This window comes from Balaenoptera musculus, chromosome 10, assembly GCF_009873245.2.
Source record: "Balaenoptera musculus isolate JJ_BM4_2016_0621 chromosome 10, mBalMus1.pri.v3, whole genome shotgun sequence".
NCBI lineage: Eukaryota > Metazoa > Chordata > Mammalia > Artiodactyla > Balaenopteridae > Balaenoptera > Balaenoptera musculus.
Window position 1 is genome coordinate 31,471,218 of NC_045794.1, and position 25,447 is coordinate 31,496,664.

A 25,447-nucleotide genomic window follows, 5' to 3' on the forward strand; every position below is an offset into this window, starting at 1 on the left:
CACTAAGTGTAAAATGGACAAAATGTTGTCACATACAATTACTTACTTGAATTATACAACCGCCCTGAGCAATTGACAGTATATTCGGAATTATTTACATTTTATTTATGAAAAAAGTAATGTGTTTACTTCAGTCACAGAATGAGTATGTTGTGAGGCCCAAACAGGGCCAACACTGTTGATTCTTCATCCAGTTATTCACCATTACTACATAGGCCACCAACATGGTGAACTTCTGTCAAAAGTATAGAAAGATCTTGTCAACTTGCCTGTTCTTATTTTCAGCTGTGTTCCCAGTACCTAGTTGAATGACTGACTTGATAAATATCTGGTGGATATCTGGTGAATAAGTAAATAAATGAATAGGAACTCCCAGTCTGGTGAAGGATTAAGAGCTTTATTCTTATAAATGAGGCAAAAATAACAGGTTATGTGAAAGATAATCTTCCAGAAGAATTGGAGATGTGGGAGGGAGTAGGCTACTTGTTGCTATACTCAAGTAGTGGAGCTTTGCATCCACACACGCACACCACTGTGTAGATCCATATCTCTACAAATCCAAGGCCTCCATCCTCATTTGGTCCTTTAGAATTCTTCAGATAAAGATTTGGAGCATTCTGAGTTATGCCAGGTTGTTGCAGAATTAGTTCCATTAGGTTAAGCCCAGGAGGAGGTAGAAGCACTTTGTAAAACAGTTAAGCATATAGAAGAGTTTTTAAAATCATTGACTGTGGATTCCAGAGGACAGGGTAAAAGTAATTGTGATAGAGAACAGGTTGTGGAAGAAGTAAGGGTTTAGAATAAAAGAGACAAAGCCCAGCATGACTTTAGAATGCCACAGATGATAGAGGAAACTGAAATGTAGGCTTTACTCAGTGTCAAAGAATGACAGCATATGAGGTATGGCGGAATTAATTGCTTCAAGACCTCAAACAGAATACTAATTCAAAGTTGCATGAATGAGAATAAAGTTAAGTTTTCAGAGGCAATCACAGTGTTAGCTGGTAGACAGCAAACTAGTCTGTAGAAAAAGGCAAGAGCATGACTTGGCGGGTGGGAAGTTCCCTTAAATTGAGCTCAGAAGGAAGCTTCCGGTAGTCAGAGACAAGACAGGCCTAGTGGGCGTGGTTGCATAATCCCTAGGAAGTCAGGTATAAAAAATTTCGAAGACATTTTAGATGTAGATATCTAAATATATATCCTCAGTCTTGGCTTCTCTGTATCTCTAGATTAGCACTTAATCGATAACTTGACATTTCCACTTTTATGTCTAATAGAAATTGCAGATTTAGCATGAGCTAAACAGAATTCTTGATTTTCTTTCAAACCCACACCTGTTCTATCAGTCTTTCCCATATCAATAAATGGTACCATCACTGACTCGTTCTACTCAGGAAAAAATCTTAAAGTTTTCCTTGATGCCTCTCTTTTAATCAGCTCTTTTAACATCAGCTGGAGGATCAAGGACAATTGGACAATCAACTGAAGGATCAGGGACAATTGAACCATCATCTGGAGGATCAAGGACAACTGGACCATCTGTTGTAGGATCAGGGACAACTGGATCATTATCTGGAGTGACAGAGACAACTGGACCATCAACAGAAGAATCAGGAACCACTAAACGATCAAATGAAGTCTCAGGAAAAACTGTACCATTAACTGAAGGATCAAGGACAACTGTGCAATCAATTGGAGTTACAGGGACTACTGGATCATCAACTGAAGAATCAGGGACAACAGTACCATCAACTGGAGTGGCAGGGACTACTGAAACATCAACTGGAGGATCAGGAACAACTGGATCATCAATTGGAGTATCAGGGGCTACTGGACCATCAACTGGTGATTCTGGGGCAACTGCATCATCAGCTTTAGGTTCAAAGACAAGTGAACGATCAGTTAGAGGATCAAGAACCACTGAGACATCAGATGCAGTGACAGGAACATATGAACCATCAATGAGAACATCAGGGACAACTGGAAAATCTAGGTCAACTGGACCATCTGTTGTAGGGTCAGAGACAACTGCTCCATTATTTGGAGCAATAGGGACTACTATTATTGGAAAAGGAACCAGTTTATGGTCATCTGGAGGATCAGGGATCCCTGGATCAACACCTGGAAATTCAATAGCAACTGGACCAAATATTGTAGGTTCAGAGACAAGTGCACCATTATCTGGGGCAACAGGGACCACTGTTATAAGATCAGGAACCAGATTACCCTCATCTGGAGCATCTTGGACACCAGAACCATCAACTGGAGGATCAGCAACAACAGGACAATCTGGTGTAGGTTCAGAGACAAATGTACCATTATCTAGAGCAACAGGAACCACTGTTATAGGATCACGAACAAGTTTACCCTCTTTTGGAGCATCAGGGACCCCTGGATCATCACCTGGAGGATCAGCAGCAACTGGACCAAAGGTTGTAGGTTCATGGACAACTACACCATTACCTGGAGCAAGAGGGACAACTGTTATAGGATCAGGGACAAATGGATCATCCCTTGAAGGATCAATGACAAGTGGATCAACAGCTGGACTGACAGGAACAACTAAAATCTCTGTTGTAGGGTTGGGGACAACTGGACCATCATCTGGAACATCAGGAGCAACTGGAACAGCAAGTGACAGTTCAGGAGCAACTCGATCATTAGCTGAGGTGACAGGAACAACTGGAATCTCTGTTGTAGGTTCAGGGACAACTGGATCATCACCTGGAGGATCAGGAGCAAGTGGACCACCTGTTGTAGTTTCAGAGACAACTGCACCATTATCTGGAGCAACACGGACCACTGTTACAGGGACAGGAGTCAGTTTACCATCAGTTGAAAGAACAGCCATGACTAGTTCAATACCTCGAGGATCAGGGACAACTGGACAATCTGTTGTAGGTTCAGAGACAACTGCATCTTTATCTGGAACAACAGAGACCACTGTTATAGGAACAGGAAGTAGTTTACCCTCATCTGGAGCATCAGGGACCCCTGGACCGTCACCTAGCAAATCAGCAGCAACTGGATCACCTGGTATAGGTTCAGAGACAAATACACCATTATCTGGAGCAACAGGAAACATAGTTACAGAATCAGGAACGGGTTTACCCTTATCTGGAGCATCAGGGAAATCTGGATCATCACCTGGAGGATCAGCAGTAAGTGGACCACCTGGTATTGGTTCAGAGACAACTGCAGCATTATCTGGAACAACAGGAACTGCAGCTATAGCATCAGGAACAAGCTTATCATCAGTTGAGGGATCAGGGACCACTAGATCACTATCTGGAAGATCAGGGACAAGTGGACCAACTGGTCTAAGTTCAGAGATATCTGTGCCATTATCTGCAACAACAGGGACTAATGTTATAGGATCAGGAACAGGTTTAGCCTCATCTGGAGCATCAGGGACCCCAGGATCATCACCTGCAGGATCGGCAGCAACTGGACCACATGGTGTTGGTTCAGAGACAATGGCACCATTATCTGGAGCAAGAGGGACTGCTGCTATAAGATCAGGAACCGGTTTAACATCGGTTTTAAAATCAGGGACCACTAGATCAATACCAGGAAGATCAGGGACAACTGGACCACCTGCTGTAAGTTCAGAGACAACTGCACCAATATTTGGAACAAGAGGAACTGCAACTATAGGATCAGGTACAAGTTTACCATCAGTTGAGGGATCAGGGAGCACTAGATCACTACCTGGAGAATCAGGGACAAGTGGACCACCTAGTGTAAGTTCAGATATAACTGCCCCATTATCTGGAACAACAGGGTCTAATGTTATAGGATCAGGAAGCAATTTACCATCATCTGGATCATCAGGGAACCCTAGATCATCACCTGGAGGATCAGCAGGAACTGGAACACCTGGTGTTGGTTCAGAGACAACAGCACCATTTTCCGGAGCAACAGAGACCACTGCTATAGGATCAGGAACAAGTTTACCCTCATCTGGAGCATCAGGGAACCCTGGATCATCACTTGGAGGATCAGCAGCAACTGGACCACCTGGTATTGTTTCAGATACAACTGCCCTATTATCTGGTGCAACAGGGACTGCTGCTTTAGGATCAGGAACCAGTTCACCATTGGTTGAAGGATCAGGGACCACTAGATTAATACCTGGAGGAATAGGGACAACTGGACCACGTGCTGTAGGTTCCGAGACAACTGCATCATTATCTGGAGCAAGAGGAACTGCAGGTACAGGATCAGGAACAAGTTTACCATCACTTGAGGGGTCAGGGACAATTAGATCACTACCTGGAGGATCAGGAGCAAGTGGAACACCTGGTGTAAATTCAGAGATTACTGTGCCATTATCTGGAGCAACAGGGACAAATGTTATAGGAGCAGGAAGCAGTTCACCCTCATCTGGAGCATCAGGGATACCTGGCTCATCACCTGGAGTATCAGTGACAAGTGGACCACCCGGTATAGGTTCAAAGACAAATGCACCATTTTCTAGAGCAACAGGGACTACCGTTAGAGGATCGGAAATCAGTTCACCCTCATCTGGAATATCAGGGACACCCAGAACAAAACCTGGAAAATCAGTAGCAAGTGGACCAAATACTGTAGGTTCAGAAACAAGTGCACCATTATCTAGAGCAACAGGAACCACTGATAAAGGATCAGGAACGAGTTTACCCTCATCTGGAGCATCAGTGACACCTGGGTCATCACCTGGAGGATCAGCAGCAACTGGACCACCTGGTATTGGTTCAGAGACAACTCCACCATTATCTGGAGCAACAGGAACTGCAGCTATAGCATCAGGAACAAGTTTACCATCGGTTGAGGAATCAGGGACCACTAGATCAGTACCTGGAAGATCAGGGACAAGGGGACCAACTGGTCTAAATTCAGAGATATCTGTGCCATTATCTGCAACAACAGGGACTAATGTTATAGGATCAGGAACAGGTTTACCCTCATCCGGAGCATCAGGGACCCCAGGATCATCACCTGCAGGATCAGCAGCAACTGGGCCATATGGTGTTGGTTCAGAGACAATGGCACCATTATCTGGAGCAACAGGGACTGCTGCTATAAGATCAGGAACCGGTTTAACATCGGTTTTAAAATCAGGGACCACTAGATCAATACCAGGAAAATCAGGGACAACTGGACCACCTGCTGTAAGTTCAGAGACAACTGCACCAGTATCTGGAACAAGAGGAACTGCAACTATAGGATCAGGTACAAGTTTACCATCGGTTGAGGGATCAGGGAGCACTAGATCACTACCTGGAGGATCAGGGACAAGTGGACCACCTAGTGTAAGTTCAGATATAATTGCGCCATTATCTGGAGCAACAGGGACTAGTGTTACAGGATCAGGAACCAGTTTACCAATATCTAGAGCATCAGGGACTCTTCGATCATCAACTGGAGGATCAGCAGCAACTTCATCACCTGGTGTTGGTTTGGAGACAACAGCAACACTATCTGGAGCAACAGGGACTGCTGCTATGGGGGCAGGAATCAGTTTACTCTCAGCTGAAGAAACAGGGACGACTAGATCAATTTCTCAAGAATCAGGGACAACTGCACTACCTGGTGTAGGTTCACAGACAACTGCAGCATTATCTGGAGCAACAATAACTGCAGCTATAGGATCAGCAACCAGTTTACCGTCAGTTGAGGGATCAAGGACCACTAGATCACTACCTGGAAGATCAGGGACAACTGAACCACCTGGTGTAAGTTCAGAGATAACTGCACAGTTATCTGGAGCAACAGTGACTAATGTTATAGGATCAGGAACCAGTTTACCCTTGTCCGGATCATCAGGAACCCCTGGATCATCAACTGGAGTATCAGCAGCACGTGCACCACCTAGTGTTGGTTTGCAGACAACTGCACCATTATCTGGAGCAACAAGGACCAGTGCTTTAGGATCAGGAACCAGTTTACCATCAGTTGAAGGACCAGGGACCACTAGATTAATACCTGGAAGATCAGGGACAACTGGACCACCTGCTGTAGGTACAGAGAAAACTGCACCATTACCTGGAGCAAGAGGAACTGCAGGTTTAGGATCAGGAACAAGTTTACCATTGATTGAGGGATCAAGGACCACTAGATCACCACCTGGAGGATTAAGGACAAGTGGACGACCTGGTGTAAGTTCAGATATAACTGCGCCATTATCTGGAGCAAGAAGAACTGCTGCTATAAGTCCAGGAGCACGTTTACCCTCATCTGGAGCATCAGGAACCCCTGGATCATCCCCTGGAGGATCAGCAGCAACTGGACTACCTGGTATTGGTTCAGAGACAACTGCAGCATTATCTGTAGCAACAGGAACTGCAGCTATAGGATCAGGTACCAGTTTACCATCAGTGAAGGGATCAGGGACCACCAGATCACTATCTGGAGGATCAGGGACAAGTGGACAACCTGGTGTAAGTTCAGGTATAACTGTGCCATTATCTGGAGAATCAGGGAGTAATATTATAGGATCAGGAACAAGTTTACCCTCATCTGGAGCATCAGGAAACCCTGGATCATCACCTGGAGGATCGGCAGCAACTGGAACACCTAGTGTTGTTTCAGAGACAATGGCACCATTATCTGGAGCAACAGGGACTGCTGCTATAGAATCAGCAAACGGTTTACCATCAGTTGAAAGATTAGGGACCACTAGATCAATACCCGGAGGATCAGGGACAACTTTATCAGGTGCTGTAAATTCAGAGACAACTGCATCTTTATTTGGAGCAACAGGGACTCATGTTATAGGATCAGGAACAATAGGGACCCCTGGGTCATCACCTGGAGGATCAGCAGCAACTGGACCACCTGGTATTGTTTCAGAGATAACTCCACCGTTATCTGTAGCAACAGGAACTGCAGCTATAGGATCCGGAACTAGTTTACCATCAGTTGAGGGATCAGGGACCACTAGATCACTACCTGGAGGATCAGAGACAAGTGGACGACCTGGGGTAAGTTCAGATATAACTGCGCCATTATCTGGAGCAACAGGGACTAATGTTATAGGATCAGGAAACAGTTTACCATCATTTGGGGCATCAGGAACCCCTGGATTATCACCTGGAGGATCAGCAGCAAGTGCACCACCTGGTGTTGTTTTGCAAACAGCTGCACCATTATCTGCAGCAACAGGGTCTGCTGCTATAGGACCAAGAAGCAGTTTACCTTCATTTGGGGCATCAGGAACCCCTGGATTATCGCCTGGAGGATCAGCAGCAAGTGCGCCACCTGGTGTTGTTTTGCAAACAACTGCACCATTATCTGCTGCAACAGGGTCTGCTGCTATAGGATCAGGAATCGGTTTACCGTTAGTTGAAGAATCTGGGACCACTAGATCAATAACTGGTGGATCAGACACAACTGTACCAGCTGCTGTACGTTCAGAGCCAACTGCACCATTATCTGGAAAAACAGGGACTAATTTTATACGATTGGGAACAAGTTTACCCACATCAGGAGCCTCAGGAAACCCTGGATCATCACCTGGAGGATCGGCAGCAACTGGAACACATGGTGTTGGTTCAGAGACAAGTGCACAATTAGCTGGAGCAATAGAGACCGCTGCTCTAGGATCAGCAAACAGTTTACCAACAGTTGAAAGATTAAGGACCACTAGATCAATACCTGGAGGATCAGGGACAACTGGACCACTTGCTGTAAGTTCAGAGACAACTGCATCTTTATTTGGAACAACAGGGCCTCATGTTATAAGATCAGGAGCAGTAAGGACCCCTGCATCATCACCTGGAGGATCAGCAGCAACTGGACCACCTGGTATTGTTTCAGACACAACTGCCCTATTATCTGGAGAAACAGGGACCATTGCTATCGGATCAGGAACCGGTTTACCCTCATCTGGAGCATCAGGGACCCCTGGATTGTCACCTGGAGGATCATCAGCAAGTGGATCACCTGTTATTGTTTCAGAGACAACTGCACCATTATCTGGAGCAACAGGAATTGCCACTATAAGACCAGGAACCGGTTTACACTCATCTGGAACATCAGGGACCCCTTTATCATCTCCTGGAGGATCAGCAACAAGTGGACCACTTGGTATTGGTTCAGAGACAACTGCACCATTATCTGGAGCAACAGGAGCTGCAACTATAGGATCAGGAACCAGTTTACCATCAGTTGAGGGATCAGGGACCACTAGATCACTACTTGGACAAGTAGTGACAAGTGGACAACCTGGTGTAAGTTCAGACATAACTGCGTCATTGTCTGGAACAACAGGGTCTAATGTTATAGGATCAGGAAGCACTTTACCCTCATCTGGAGCATCAGTGAACCCTGGATCATCACCCGGAGGATCAGCAGCAACTGGACCACCTGGTGTTGTTTCAGAGACAATGGCACCATTTTCTGGAGCATCAGAGACTGCTGCTTTAGGATCAGGAACCAGTTTACTCTCATCTGGAGCATCAGGGAACCCTGGATCATCACCCAGAGGATCAGCAGCAACTGGACCACGTGGTGTTGTTTCAGACACAACTGCCCTATTATTTGGAGCAAAAGGGACCGCTGCCTTAGTATCAGGAACAAGTTTACTCTCATCTGGAGCGTCGGGGACTGCTGGACCATCACCTGGAGGATCAGCAGCAACTGGATCACCTGTTATTGTTTTGGAGACAAATGCGGTATTATCTGGAGCAACAGGAACTGCAGTTATAGGTTCAGGAACAAGTTTACCATCAGTTGAGGGATCAGGGGCCACTAGATCACTACCTGGAGGATTAGAGACAAGTGGACCAACTGGTTTAAGTTCAGAGATAACTGAGCAATTATCTGGAACAACAGGGACTAATGTTATAAGATCAGGAACTAGTTTACCCTCATCTGGAGCATCAGGAAACCCTGCAATATCACCTGGAAGGTCAGCAGCGACTGGACCACCTGTTGTAGGTTCAGAGACATTTAGACCAGTATCTGGAGCAATAGGCACCACTCTTACAGGATCTGGAGACAGTTTAACATCATTTGAAAGAACAGCCTCTACTAGATCAATTCCTGGAGGATCAAGGAGAACTGGACTATCAGTTGTAGGTTCAGAGACAACTGTGTCTCTATTTGGAGCAACAGGGACCACTGTTATTGCATCAAGAACCAGCTTGCCATCAGCTGAAAGATCTGCCACCAGTAGTTCAATGCATGTAGGGTCAGGGACAAGCGGACCATATGTTGTAGGTTCAGATACAAGTGCACCATTATCTAGAGCGACAAGGACCACTGTTATAGGATCAGGAACAGGTTTACCATCAATTGAAGGATCAGGGACCACTAGATCGGTACCTGGAGGATCAAGGACAACTGGACCACCTGGTGTAAGCTCAAAGACAATTTCATCTTTATCTGGAGCAACAGGTACTAATGTTATAGAATCAGGAACCAGTTTACCCTCGTCTGGAGCATCAGGGACCCCTGGATCATTGCCTGGAGAATCAGCAGCACCTGCACCACCTGATGTAGGTTCAGAGACAACTGCACCATTATCTGTAGGAACAAGGACTACTATTTATGGATTAGGAACCAGTTTACCATCATCGGTAACATCGGCAAACCCTGGATCATTACCTGGTGGATCACCGACCCCTGGATCACCTGGTTCAAGTTCAGAGACAACTGCACCATCATCTGGAGCAACGGCAACCACTGTTATAGGATTAGTAACCAGTTTACCATTAGTTGAAGGATCAGCGACCACTAGATCAATACTTGGAGGATCAGAGACAAGTGGACCATCTGTTGTAGGTTCAGAGACAACTGCACCATTATCTGGAGCTACAGGGACCACTGCTATTGTGACAAGAACCAGTTTGTCATCAGTTGAAGCATCAGCCACCACTAGTTCAACATCTGGGGGGTCAGGGACAAGTCGACCATATGTTGTAGGTTCAGAGACAAGTACACCATTATCTGCAACAACAGTTACCACAGTTATAGGATCAGGAAACATTATACCCTCATCTGGAGCATCAGGGACTCCTGGATCATTGCCTGTAGGATCAGCACCAACTGAACCACCTGGTGTAAGTTCAGAGACAACTGCACCATTATCTGGAGCAACAAGGACCACAGTTATAGGAAGAGGAACTAGTTTACCATCAGTTGAAGGATCAGTCACCACTAGATCAATACCTGGAGGATCAGGAACAGCTGGATCATCTTTTGTAGGTTCAGAGACAACTACACCATTATCTGGAGAAATAGGGACGACTGTTATGGGATCAGGGACAAGTTTACAATCAGTTGTAGGATCAGGGATAACTGGATCCACAGTTGTACTGCTAGGAACAACTAGAATCTCTATTGTAAGTTCAGGGACAACTGGATCATTATCTGGACCATCAGAGACAACTGGAACATCAATTGAAAGATTAGGAACAACTCGTTCATTATCTGGAGTGACAGGAACCAATAGAATCTCTGTTGTAAATTCAGGTATAACTACACTATCATCTAGAGCAACACTGACCCCTGAATCATCACCTGATGGATCTGTATCAACTGAATCACCTGATGTAGGTTTAGGGACAACTGGATCATTAGCTGAAGCATCTTGGACAACGGAAACATCAGCTGAAGAATCAGGCAAAACTGGAACTTTTGTTTCAGGTACCAGGACAACTGGATTATCAGCTGGAAGTTCAGGGACAACTCGATCATCTATTATAGGATCAGGAACAACAGGACCAGCAGTTGAAGTATCAGGGACAGCTGGACCATCATCTGGAGGATCAAGGACAACTAGAACATCAATTAAAGGATTTGGAACAACTGGTTCATTAGCTGGAGTTACAGGAACAACTATAATCTATGCTGAAATTTCAGGGACAGCTGCACCATTATCTGGGGTGACTAGGACTCCTGTATTATCACCAGGAGGATCAGCATCAACTGGAACAAGTGTTGTAGGGTCAAGGACAATGGGATCATCAGGTGGAGATTTATGGAGAACTGGACCATCAACTGGGGAAACAGGAACCACTGGATCATCACCTGGAGAAACAGTGTCAGGTGGTACTTCTGCTGTAGGTTCAGGGACAACTGTACCATCTCTTGGAGTCACAAGGACAGCAGGAGTTTCAGAGACCATTCAATCATCTGTTATAGGATCTGAGACAACCACACCTGCAGTTGAAGGATCAGGGACAACTGGATCAACAGCTGGACTGACTATAACCACTAGGACATCTGTTGTAGGTTCAGGGACAACTGGACCATCATCTGAAGTGACAAGAACAACAATAACATCTGGTGTAGTTTCAGGGACAATGGGACCACCATCTGGAGAAAGAAGGATCACTGTTATAGGATCAGGGTCAAGTGGATCATCAGCTGAAGGATCAGAGACAACTGGATCAACTGCTGGACTGACTATAACCACTAGGACATCTGTTGTAGGTTCACGGACAACTGGACCATCATCTGGAGTGACAGGGACAAAAATAACATCTGTTGTAGGTTCAGGGACAACTGGACCACCATCTGGAGAAAGAAGGACCACTGTTATTGAATCAGGAGCAAGTGGATCATCAGCTGAAGCATCACGGACAACTGGATCAGCAGGTGGACTAACAATAACCACTAGAACATCTGGTAGGGGTTCAGGGGCAAGTGCACTATCATCTGGAATGACAAGGACAACAATAACATCCGGTGTAGGTTTAGGGACAACTGGATCATCATCTGGAGAAACAGGGACCACTGTTGTTGAATCAGGAACAAGTGGACCCTTAGGTGAAGGATCAAGGACAACTGCATCACCAGATGGATTGACAAGAACCACTAAAATTTCTGTTGTAAGTTTAGGGACTACTGGACCATCATCTGGAGTGATGTGGACAACACGAACATCTATGGTAGGTTCAGGGACAACTGGATCATCAACTGGAGTATTAGAGACACTTGATACATCAGCTGAAGGATCGAAGACAACTAGACCATCAATTGGAAGATCATGGACAACTGGGACATCAGTTGAAGGATCTGGAACAACTGGATCATCAACTTTTACAACCACAGGGGCCAGGAGGACAACTTGGGGGCCAGGAAGTGAGGTTACCACATATGAAGGCAAGTCAAGTTAGCTATATTTAGACAATAATATAAATAATTTTAATTTGATAGAGATCTAATTTTGAACTATATTACTTTATCAGAATTATACTATTTAGAACTAATTGTTGAATAAAGATGGGAACTTTGTAGAATATTATTATTTTAAATTGATTCCTCAGACCCCTTAAGAAGGTTATGTTTTCATCCCTGCTACTTCTTTTGTGACCAGGTGGAATCAGTAGATCAGTGGGAGCTACCAGAGGTGCTGGTAGTGGAGGCCCAGTCGGAGCATCAAGCTTTGGAGCCACTTCTGCTGGGAGCCAAGCAGGCAAGACTCACCAGGGTGCTCCTTTGGTGGTCCAACATGAGCATGGCTTAGGCCCAAATTACAATAATGAGTTAAGTTAATTTAAGCAAGGAGCACATTTTTGGAGAAATGATTAAGAGGTGTTCTAGGTTTATTATTAGCATCTTAATTTGAAATTTACTTAAATGGCAGTAAGTTTATAATTTTTACAAAATGAACCATGTGAAGATAATAGTCAGTTATCCTTTTAACCAGACACAACTGAAGAACCATATGGAGAAACTACTGAAGTGGGTGAAAGCATGACCAGATCAACTACACCCAGAAAATCAGGCGGGTGGGAAGGGAAGCTATTGGCCCCAGTTACAACCCAACATAAGTTTTTTTGATAAATCTGATAACTATCCATATTGGATATTAGTGTATTATAAGTTTAGAAATCAGAAAATCTGATCCAAATTATCTGGTATTGAGGACCTTGGATATTTTGTTAGGTGTTTTCAGACCAGTACTGCAACTGCAATACCTGGACTCAAAGTAGTTACATTGTTAAATGTCCAGGTAGTGTCCTAATAAAATAAGAACATTGCTCATGACTTTCTACTTTTAATCTCACATTCCATAGGAGCCACCCCTAGCTCAACAATTGCACCAGAAAGATCCACTACTACTGGTAAGTAAGCAGGGGATGTGAGATGTATTTTTTGACTTGTTTTCATGCTCACTGGTTAATTAAAAATGGCATAATAATTAATAACAATTCCAGTTAAATAATACAATGCCCTAAAATCTATTATGTCATTTAAATATTTAAATAAGTATTGTTATCTCATTTTACTCATGAAGAACTTAGAAAAGATATTACATAAGTTGGTCCAGGTTCTACAGCAAATCAAATAGTGGAGACAATATATATTTTTTAACATCTTTATTGGAGTATAATTGCTTTACAATGGTGTGTTAGTTTCTGCTTTATAACAAAGTGAATCAGCTATACATATACATATATCCCCATATCTCTTCCCTCTTGGGTCTCCCTCCCACCTTCCCTATCCCACCCCTCTAGGTGGACACAAAGCACCGAGCTGATCTCCCTGTGCTATGCGGCTGCTTCCCATTAGCTATCTATTTTACATTTGGTAGGGTATATATGTCAATGCTACTCTCTCACTTCGTCCCAGATTACCCTTCCCCCTCCCTGTGTCCTCAAGTCCATTCTTTACATCTGTGTCTTTATTCCTGTCCTGCCCTTAGGTTCTTCAGAACCATTTTTTTTTTTTTTAAGATTCCATATATATGTGTTAGCATACAGTATTTGTTTTTCTCTTTCTGACTTACTTCACTCTGTATGACAGACTCTAGGTCCATCCACCTCACTACAAATAACTCAATTTCGTTTCTTTTTATGACTGAGTAATATTCCATTGTATATATGTGCCACATCTTCTTTATCCATTCATCTGTCGATGGACACTTAGGTTGCGTCCATGTCCCGGCTATTGTAAATAGAGCTGCAATGAACATTGTGGTACATGACTCTTTTTGAATTATGGTTTTCTCAGGGTATATGCCCAGTAGTGGGATTGCTCGGTCATATGGCAGTTCTATTTTTAGTTTTTTAAGGAACCTCCATACTGTTCTCCATAGTGGCTGTATCAACTTACATGTGGAGACAATATTTTTATCCATTGTGTACTGACTCCACAGTCTGCTCTTTACCACAAGGGCATCCTCCACTAAGGCAAATATACAATGATCTTTAGTGACCCATTAATAAAAGCTTGCATTTAATATTTACATAGCTTAAATTTTCCCCATTTCTAACTATAAAAACTACAGCAGCAGATAATAAATAAAAAAAAGTATAACATTTTTAATATGTTGAGAAACTTTGGCATTTTGCCATTCTGAAATCACAAGATTTGGGGCATTTTAGTTATGAAAATTATAATACTATTGTTTTGCAAATCAAAATTTTATCTCTTCATTTCTTTTTACAATTATTACAACATGACATAAAATTCACAAATACTTATAAGACAATTTTTTCTTAACAATAAATGGACTATTTATTCAAGCCTATAATATATTATCAAGTTTCTAGATTAGTAACACTGGGTCGGCCAAAAAGTTCGTTTGGGTTTTCCTGTAGCATCGTGTGGAAAAACCCGAATGAACTTTTTGGCCAAGCCAATATACTCATATTGAGTATATTGGGAAAAACTTCATTTCTCAATTTGCAGGTTATCTAATAGAACCTAGGTTTTAGTGAATAAATTGTCCAATATTTAAAGAATAGATTGCTTATTCTTTCTTTTCCTGGTAAAGATTTACCCTATGTTTATTCTAACTACTCTTATAAACTCCCCTTATATAAAATTATTTTACAAACTAATCACTAGAAAATAATTAATTTGATAATTTGATGCAGACTAAATGTATAATATTATCTATTCAATCTATGGTTATGCTAACCTAAATGAATTGCCATGCTTCATATTATATATTGAACGTCATAATTGTAAATTAATTCCGTAGTTACTAATATGTGACTCCTGGGCACAGTATGTATTTTATCTTTTTTTTTTTTTGCATTTTCCAAGTTCAAGACTTTAGTCTTTAAATGGAACCAAAGAAGAATTACATATGTGTAAACATTTTATTTGGGAAAAGGGCAATGCTTTTGTTTATAGTTTGATAATTTGTAACTCATAGATGATTTCTTAAAAGAGCACTTTGCAATTTCTCTCCCAAGAGGTCTCTCACCCTGAATAGAATTTCTAAGATGAGCCTCTGTGGAAATGACATATTTCTGTTTTTTAATAAAAAATTTTATATATCATAGCAGTTGAAGCATTGTGGTGAATTTTAAAAATAAAATTCAAGTATATTATTTAATTGAAACATGAATTTAATTTTTCTTTATTAGGCTCAGATAATACAATTCCACCAGAACCTGTTGTAGGTAAGTTGGTATTAAAATGACAAAATTATGCTTTTTCACGATGTGCCTTGAAATAATATTTCTATTTTTTCTACTTGAGCTCTGAAAAATATCTAAGGGACTGTGATATTCTTCTCAAATTTTAACCTAATACAAATTAATCTGTATGAATTGAGGTAAATAAAAATGTACATTTATAAATATATTTGTATTTTTAAATTTTAGTGCCACTGAAGCAGCCTGAGTAACAGATGAAAAAATGTCACATTGTAAATGTGGATTTGAAAAAAAATGGTGTTACAGTAACTAGAATCAAATATGTGATAGCAGAAGTCTTAATTTATCAGATTAATAAAACATAAACTTCAAATTAGATTTTGGTAGCATAGGGCTCTTGCTTTTTCTATTTTTATACCTTCTTAAATCATACCAAAGACATATTGAATCTCATATATAATTATTAAATTCTACACTGGTTGTGTACAAACTTACAGAACCAATCAACTAAACAAAAATGACTCTAGAAATACCCTCTTTATTAAATAAAAAGGCAGTCCCATATTTCTCAGCATATTATTTGTCACCTACCATTTCCATTAAATTTTTTATCTTTTATTGCATCCTGGTGTCTCTTTTAAATTTAACAGTTTTAAAAGATATGCAAAAGAAATTTATTTTTTAGAATGTTCCACTTTTTCTTAATTGTTCCCCCTCTGCATTCTTTTAGCATTTACATTTGAGTGTAACCTCCATGAGGACAGACATTTTTTTCTTATTTTGTTCACTGATATAAAATCCCTTTCTGGTCCTTATCTGATGAGGTGTTTGATTTTGGTACTTGCCCCCCTGATCCACTAGATTCTACCTTTGTGGAATGGGGACCATTCAATATGCATCACTCTGTTGTCACTCATTGCCTACTATCAGAAACCGGAGAGATCCTTTAAGAAAGGCATTTCCAACACAGGTATGGTTGAAATAATAATAAGAACACCGCTATAGGCACTCAGGACATGAAGCTTTTTGTAGGGCTGCTGTGAAAAAATAATACTAAATGCCTCTTCCCCATATCCCAAATGCCCAGAATTTACTGTTCTCCTATTTTCTACCTCAGAGGCTACAACTTCCAGAGAAGGTATTGGTACTGCTGGAATTGGATTCCAGACAGGTGAGAAGGAGCAACTCCTGTCTTGTTATTACCACTAATTATGACACAGGAGGTCCTAGAGAGAATTTCTGGAGAACAGTTCATATTTACTCTACCAATACTGCATTTTAGGCAAATTAATTATTTTTCAGTTTTGAATTTTTTTTCTGAAAAGTTGCTAATAACAGAATCTAGAGTCATAGATGTAATCCCTGAAGTTGGGATTGTAGTAATTGTTATGAATAACTTCTTCTGTGGACTTACATGTACCATAAGCTTTGATGAGGGAAGAGTGAGAAAACTTTGTATTCCTGAGAAACTGAGAAGAGTTACAGGAACCTAGGAAACATGTCTGTCCCATGTAGATGTATGCTTTTCACAAGGAAGCAATGAAGAGCATAGTATTTTCCCAGTGTCTCAAGTTCTTAGCACACTCATGGCTTCTGTTTTGAATCCAGAGCAGGTACCAGTGTAGCATCAGAAAGCCAAGTCATAGGGAGTAAGACAGGAGAGGGTGGGAGAAACCCACCCTGTTTCCTCGATGTAGAATGCCAGGAGGCATATCTCTGGTTGAGAACATTGTCTCTATGATTGCTTTGGTAATAAAATGGTTAATGAAAACTACACAGGGCTCATCATCAGAGAAGAGTCAGTGAGCAGTCCAGTTAGATACTATGAAGATATACCTAGGTTCTTTCTAGAGGCATGCTTTTAGGAAAGAAACATGAGCACCATGGTGACTACATTTCATTTTGTGTTTCAGGCGCCACTGAGGTAGCCCCTGGCACAACTGTTGCCCCTGGCAGTTTCAACACAGGTGAGTCAACAAGGTGACATAGAATCTTCCACAGTCCTCCCACAAATTAGATGTCTCCTCTGTTACTATCTTTTGCAGACCTACTGCCATATCCTTTCCATGATCCTTAAATATTCTCCAGTTAACTCTTTCCTCCTTCTCTCCTGCAGAAGGAGAAAGTGAAACAACCAGAGTTGGAATAGCTAAAGGTGAGCCCTGCTAAGCTAATACCTGAACTTTATGATAACTTCTCAAAAACAATCTTCTGAAAATATATCTGCACTCTTTATATGTGTTATATTGAGCAAATTCAGAAAAACAAGACAAGACAGTTTCCTTATTTCCTGAGCTTATAAGAGCCTTCACTAGACTATTGTGAAGTCAAACTAGGGACAGATAAACTGGTAATGTGGAGAGAAATTTCCTATCTCCCCTCCAAAGAAAGGGACCTGATAATTGAGCACCTTCTCAGTAAAATTGTAGAAAGACATATTACAAGGGGCATATATGGATCACTTACTGGTACTAAAAGTCTCAGGGTTATAGTTTGCTGCTGCACAGAGACTTTAGATTCCTATTTAAATCACGTGGTGAACAGCAATTGAGCTAGTGACCACTGACCCTTTCTTGTTTTAGGTACTACTGGTATAGTCTCTGGAAAAACTCTGGAACCTGGAAGTTACAACACAGGCAAGTATGAAAATACATGCAAAATCTGGACAGTGGCACCTTGGGTGATATATTCTGACAAAAGCACAGTGTGTACTTTCCCACACCCTAGTCTTTACTCCTTTCTTTCTTTTCTCTGTCAGAGGTCACCAATTCCACGAGAAGAAGTGGGACCACCCAACCAGAACTTCCAGGAGGTGAGCTCTTTTAGTCTGAGGCTTTGGGACTTTCATCAAATCTCTGTTTGTGTGAATACAGTGAACACATTAGTTGAAAGTGGGCAAAGGAAAGGGGCCTGAATTTCCTCTGGGAACACAATATGCCAGAGTCACAAACCTGGGTCTGCCTAAGAATTCCATGAACTCAGATGTCTCCATCTGGATTTCCAGAGGCCTGGGCTTGCAGAGCTAGTTGTTGAATGGCAGGAATGAGGGTGACCTGCTAGCCAGCCCCTGCCTAGCAAGTCCCCTATCCTTTTATATGGTTTGCCATGTTCTCATAGCACTTACTAACATCTATCACATCGACTTATTTATTATGTTTATTGTTCACTGTTGGTCTCCAGTTGCTAGAATGTAACTTGCATTAGGGGAGGGATTTTGAATATTCTGCTCGCTGATATATGCAAGGGCCTAAAACAATACTGCACAGAAGAGATGCTTAATAAATACTAGTGGAATGATGAAATGTATACTTATTTTGAAGCTTCACTCTATTTGCTTTAATAGGTATCACCATGTTTTTACCTGGAGCCAGCAGCAGTTCACAGAGTTCCATGTCAGGTAAGATGGACTAAATAAGTTAACCTTATCAGAGTATTAGAGTCAAGGAGATCTATTTTAAATATCTGAATATCAAATCAGCTCAAGTAATTGATGAGTAAAACTTAGAAAAAGGAACCCATCATCTGCCTTTTTCCTCCTTCAGGCAGCTCTGTCACCACTCCAGGGAGCCCAGGGTCTGGAAGTGAAACAGGTGAGGGTGACATAAGGTCTCCTTTCACTTTCAGTGGACCCTATGGAAAGGGAACTCTAATAACGATAATGATCAATAGGTGAGTCAGGAAAGGAAATTGTGGGAGTAATTGATGGTTCATTTCCTACAGAATCAAAAGTCTGCAGGAAAGGTCTCCAGTGGTTCAAGGCTGCATAGCTACTTCAGTATTCATTGGGGAGTTAATGCTGTGTTGATCCCTTTATTTTTCTCACTTTAGGTACTTCAGGAGAATTCTCTAAGACAGCCATATCTGGAAGTTCCCACACAGGTAGGTTAACAAGAAGGAAATCTTGTTATTTAACCTCATAATGTAGTTAGTAGACCTGTTCTGATAAAATATCAACATCATTCTTTTCTTAATATTCCAAATCCTCAGGCCTCATCATTCATCACTTTATTTCCTCAGAGACCACAAGATTAATAGGAGGCAGCGACACACCTGGAACTGGACTCAGACCTGGTACAAATGGGTTGCTCATAGTTTGAGGTTTAGAATGAATTATGACTCTCCATAGGTTTGCCTGTTGGGAGGTGTGATCTCCTGCAGAGTAGTTTTCATTGGCTTTTAGGATTTTCTTAGATTTAACATGTTATGGAAGAACTTTCAATACTAGCATCTAGCCTCACAGCTGTAACTTTCTAAAGATGGGCTGCTGTGTAATCCATGTGAGGGGTTTCTCCTTGGAATGGCATATGCATCAGGGGGACCAAGGAATATTACACACCTAGGAAGAAGAGAAATCAATGTGAATAGGCCTACCTATATAAAGTTTTTCTCACTCAAATAATCAATAATGATATTCAGTATTTTCCTTGGCACATTCAAATGTTTTTCTGGTTTTCGTCCCACAGTAGATAGCACTGCAGTACCAGGAGGTCAAGTAACTGGGAGTGTGACAGGTGAACCTGGGAGAAAACCACCTTTTTTTCCTGTCTTGGAATAAATGGGTTGTCTGAGAAATTTGCTTCAACTTGGGAACATTTTGATTGCTTTTTTAATGGCATGAGTCATAGAAAAGGCTTATGACTCTCACCTCATCAGGAAGCAGTGAAAGGACCCTTTGATATAGCACATTTCTTCTAGAGGCAGGTCTTTAGGAGACAAACACAAGTCACTGTGAAGACTTTAGACCCTTTGTGTTTCAGGCACCACTGGGGTAATTCCTGGCACAACTGTTGCCCTTGGCAGTTCCAACACAAGTGAGTCGACAAAATGGCAGGGAATCTTCCATGGATCCAGCTATGATGAGTTTACTCCAGTGCTATCCTGTGTAGGAGAACTACCACATATTTTCCATGGTCCTTGCATAGTTTCCAATCATCTCTCTTCTGTTTTCCCCTCTCTCAGAGGCCACAACTTCTGTAGAAGAAAGTGGAACAGCAAGAGTTGGAATAATCATGGGTGAGCACTGCTGAGTCACTACTTGTACTTTTTAATATCTTCCCAATAAAAAGTCTTGTCTGAAATATATCAAAACTCTTTGAATTTCCATATTCAGCATATTGGGCAAAATTTTAGCAGGTGTTCAATATTTGACATCAATAAATTCAGTTCAGACACTTCAACTTTTCTTGCTTGTGTTCTAACGAGCCTTCATCAGGGCATCACGGGGCCCACTCCTGATAGTTATACAGGTGATTTGCCCTCAAATCTATCTTCCTTTAACTAGACCCTAAAAGGGGGTCTCAGTGGTGGAGGACTTTCTCCATAAATTTGCGAAGGGAATGACATGTTTTGAAGGAAATACCTGGAGGATCTCTTGAAACTAAGAAGTCCAGAGAAATATAGATTCACTGGTATATGGGAGAAACGGTTTTTTTTAAAGCCTATGCCCATTTCACGATGTGCAACAAGTTGACCACAATCCTTTTTTTTTTTTTTCTTTTTTTTCTTTCAGGCACAATTGAGAGCATCTCTGGCAAAACTCTGGGACCTAGAAGTGCCAACACAGGTCAGGAGTCCTAAACGTGGACCTTCAGGAGATATAGACTGTGGAAGCCCAGAATGTCCTGTCCACACCCCAAGTCTTTACTCCTTTTTTTTTTTCTTCTCTCAGAAGCCACAAGTTCCACAAGAGGCAGTAAGACCACCCAAGGAGGACTACCAGGAGGTGAGTTTTTCAGTCCAAGGCCTAGGTTCTCATTATTTCTCTATTTGGGTCGCTTCAGTGAGCAAATGAATGGGAAAGAGTATGAGGGAAGGACCTGCCATATTTGTTGGTTCAAAAACTCAGGAGCTTCCTGGGTGAAATCTGAAACTTGGCTCCATCCACAAAGGGCAAGGTGAGACTGAAGAAAGAGGCAAACCACTCCAGGTTGGTGGGTAGCAGGTTTAATAAGCAAGGAAACTTACATACAAAGCTTGTCTTAGGCAGCCATAAGACAAGTAGATCTCTGCATCTGCCTGCCAGAATCTTAAAAGTTTATACAGAGACCTTAACTGGGTTCAGTCACGTATACCATCCTGAAGGTTTCAACGACACATTGCTCTCTCCAGGCTGCATCCTTGAAAATGGCTCCCACTATGGGAACTGTGGTCAGAACGTAAGTTCCAAGGCCAGGGCAGGGGGCGAGGTGTCACTGATTGCCTGGGTCTAGCTTTAGGGTCAACTAGTTGTACATCCTCTCCATGACAATCCTCTTCTTCAACAATATTGTACCATATGAACCCGGGTAATTATTCTTCTTGGGAATTCCAAGACCTCAGATGTCTCAATCAAGCTGTCCTCAGTGTTCTGGCTTACAAAGATTTTTTTTTTCCTGTAAAAAGGTATGCATACATATTGCGTATATCCCAACCCCCTCACCCAGTACTTCCAATCCTGCTTACCCAGCTTGCCTTCCTGCCATAGCCTGCTGTCTATCATCATCTCTCTCATACTTATGCATGATGTTTATTATTTATTTTCTATCTCCCCTCGATGGAAAACTTCATGAAGGCAACTGATTATCAAAATGTTCCAAGTTATATCAAAGATTCCTTCTTACAAAGATTAAACCATACTTTATTCCCTCACTTAGGCACCTCTGGCACACCAGGTGGATATGTCCCTGGAAGTAAAACAGGTAAGGGTGATTTTTACTGCTGCTTCCTCTTACTCCATAGTAAAAGGGAACCCCAGGAGCACCACATCCATCCAAAGCTGACTTGGGAAATGAAATGCTGTCAAGTTTTTTATTTTCCATTGTTTTCATAGACAGTCTTCAGAAAAGGATACCAGTGCTTTAGGGCCACACTGATGATTCCAAGATGAACTGAGGAGGAAATGCTGTATTGCAACATTTACTTTTTGCATTTTAGGTATCACTGGAGAATTGTCTGGAATAACCATTGCATCTGAAAGTTCTAACACAGGTAAGTTAACAAGAAGGAAATTCCCCATATTTAATCTCAGATGTCATGATCTCTCTTTTAGGGCTTCTATAATAAAAAATACCCCAATATCTCTTCCCAGTATTCCAAATTCCCAGACTCCATCATTATCCTATTTCTTCCCTCAGAGGCCACAACTTCCACAGAAGAGACTAGAACTGGAGCTCAAACAGGTGAAAAAAGAGTCTGTGATTTGAGGCCATCAGTTTTAGGACTCTCTAGGCTTTCCTTGAGAAAGTTTGTGTGTAATTTAGGGACACTGCAAGTGAGTCAAAATAGGTTTGCTATTAGAAATAAAATCTTTTTGAAAATCCATTAAATACAGAATTGAGCTTCACTGCTTCAAGTCTAAAGAAGGGATGGGATTTCTCCATTGGTATTACAAATATCACCAGCATATTAGCTAGAATCCAAAAAGAATTCTCTTTTTTTGTCAATTCCTTCTGGCTGAAATAATACAGAGTGCAGAGTGATTTCTGCCCTATGGAAATCTTTGTCTGAGCTTCCAAATTCCAGAGTGTTAATACTTTCCCAAATCCTTGAATTCATATACAACAAAATACTCTCTCTCTCTCTCTAAATCTCTCTCTGTCTCTCACTCAATCCCTTTGTCTTGTCTTCTCTTCAGCCCACTGTACCAGGGAGCCAGGTCTCTGACAGTCAAACAGGTGAACATGAGAAAATATAAATATGTCCCTGATATTTACCAATATTCAGAATAAGAGGACTCCTAATGTGAAAATATAGTTTTACTTAATTTTTTTCCAAAAGAAATGTACTTGTGGAAAGATATGTGAGGAATCCTAGAATAGGACCTCAATGACTGAAAAGAAACATAATGATTTTCTTCTTAGCTCTTCTTTGAACGTAAAGGAAATGACATATAATCCCTTTTCCTTGGTGATTTTAGGTACCAGTGGTGTAGTCTCCAGCCCAGCTATTGCATCTGGAAGTTCCAGCACTGGTAATGGAATAGATACAAAGGCAATCATCCCTTGTCTAACCTCAGGGAGAAATATGTATCCCCAAACATACTTTCCACTTTCCTCATTTCTTTTTTCCAGAGTCTAAAACTTCCTTAGAAAGCCTCAGAGTCATTGTGATGAAATCTGTGAGAACTAGGATTCCCAGATGTTAGCATTGCCGTTGAGAACCATCATGAGTTTGCCTCTGGATCAGAGAGATTGTACAGGAAGGGCAGGCCCTCCAGCTGATATGCAGGGCCCAAAATACTGTTGATTCACAACCCCCAGCTGGTTTCTGGACCAGCCTTTTCCCATGCCTGGCACTGTGGTGTGGATTTCTGAAGAGGGCAGTAGGAGTAGTAATTCCCTGGAAGATTAACCCACTGGATATTATAGGCATTACTGTAGGAGTCAACACTATCCCAGAAGGTTCTGTCTCAGGTAAGAAGATGACTAAAATGAACTTAGAAAACTTTGTTTCCCATTTGACTTGTGTCTTGAGCTTTAAATTCTAAATTGCCTAATGGTTGGTTGCCTCCATGTATGATTAAAGGTCATAACATACACAGAGTCTTTTTCCTGCTTTCAACCATTAGGAACTATCTCTGGAACATCAGACAATCAAGTCACTGAAAGTAAAACAAGTAAATGTGGGAAAAATTCCTCTGTTCTTAGCTGAAGATTTTGTGTTATATTTGCTAAGTAGGCCGACTAGAAAATAGGCTTCTTGAGTAAAAAGTCTTCATTTATTTATTCACTGATGAATCTCTAGTATTCAACAGAGCTCAATAAATATTTGTTGAATGAATGAAATAATTGATATACGAGAAAAACCCACGTGATTCAATCCAAGAGTAGAAAGGCCAACGAAATGGCATGCTTACAGGTCTGTCATCTGGACAAAACGGTCTCTGTGAACAGTGCCTCTGGAAGCTGCCATGCACAATGTAACACTGAATGATATGGCCCTGGAAATATACATTTATTTTTATACATTGATTTGATACTCAGATTGCCTCGATGTGGAAGATTCTGCATGATAATCCCATGTCCTTCTCATTTCAGATACCAAGGGTATGGCCTCAGGTACCACTGTTGAACATAGAAGTTCCAATACTGGTAGGTTAACAAGCTGGAAAGAAAGCATCCTTTCTAGAAATAAGGTGGCAAAAATGTCTTTCACACTGATCTTCTCATGTAAGAACATCATAGCCTATTTTCCCTTCTTCCTAAATCTTTTATCCGTTTCTTCTTTTTTTTAATTTACAGAAACCACAACTTCCACTGGAGTCATTAGAACTACTGTAGTGGAATGGAAAATAGATGAGAATTATTGTGTACGTGTGTGTTTGGTGGTGTGTGTGAGAATTTTGGTTGATAAATTACAGTTGACCCTGAACAGCATGGGTTTGAATTGCACAGGTCCATTTATATGTGGGTTATTTTCAATAGTAAATATTATTGTTACCACACAATCTGTGGTTGGTTGAATCCAGGGATGTGGAATCATGGATATGGAATATCTGTGGATACAGAGGGGCAACTGTAAATTATGCATGGATTTTTTGACTATGGAGGGAGTCGGCACTCCTAACCCCCACCTTGTTCAATGGTCAACCGTGCTTTTTGTTTCTTGCAGGACAGTTTCTCGTGGAGGAACTCTTTAGGAACTCTCATCTCAGATCAACAATGTTTTCTTTTGTTACTTGATTTTGAATCAATTTGGGCAGATTTTTGAAGTCCCTCTCTTTCCGTGGTCCAGCCTCATACATGTAGATCCCTGCAAATGAAAGTAGAAGTGATAAATGTCTAGAAAGTTTTTTCTGTTTGCCATTTTAGGTATCACCACGAAATTAAATGATGGAAAGACAGTCCCAGAGGGTTCTATTTCAGGTAAACAGAAGGCTACAATGAACATAGAAAATTGACCTCTGTTCATTAGATTCTTCCTTGAGTACAAAAGTGACTGAAATGTGCAGCGCTTATCCCAATAACTGTCTATGTTTACATTAAAAAGTTTTCCTATTTTCATCCTCTTAGGAGCTACCACTGGAGTATCAATAAATGAAGGAACTGGAAACACATTAGGTGACTATGGTAGGAAGGGGCCCAGAAGAACAAGAAGGCAGAGCATGAATAACCCCTATCTTACTACCATTAAATTCCAGAAGA

The 25,447-nt window shown here is 41.5% G+C and overlaps 1 protein-coding gene across 1 annotated transcript in view; it reads left to right on the plus strand.

Moving 5' to 3' along the window:
• MUC19 (mucin 19, oligomeric) overlaps positions 1-25,447 on the plus strand; it is a 114,713-nt gene that overhangs the window by 62,923 nt on the left and 26,343 nt on the right. The window contains 6 exon segments of the mRNA XM_036867435.1: positions 1,438-12,093; positions 19,155-19,205; positions 19,344-19,397; positions 19,790-19,837; positions 20,084-20,137; positions 20,286-20,339. Coding sequence (XP_036723330.1) covers positions 1,438-12,093; positions 19,155-19,205; positions 19,344-19,397; positions 19,790-19,837; positions 20,084-20,137; positions 20,286-20,339 — 10,917 coding nt within the window.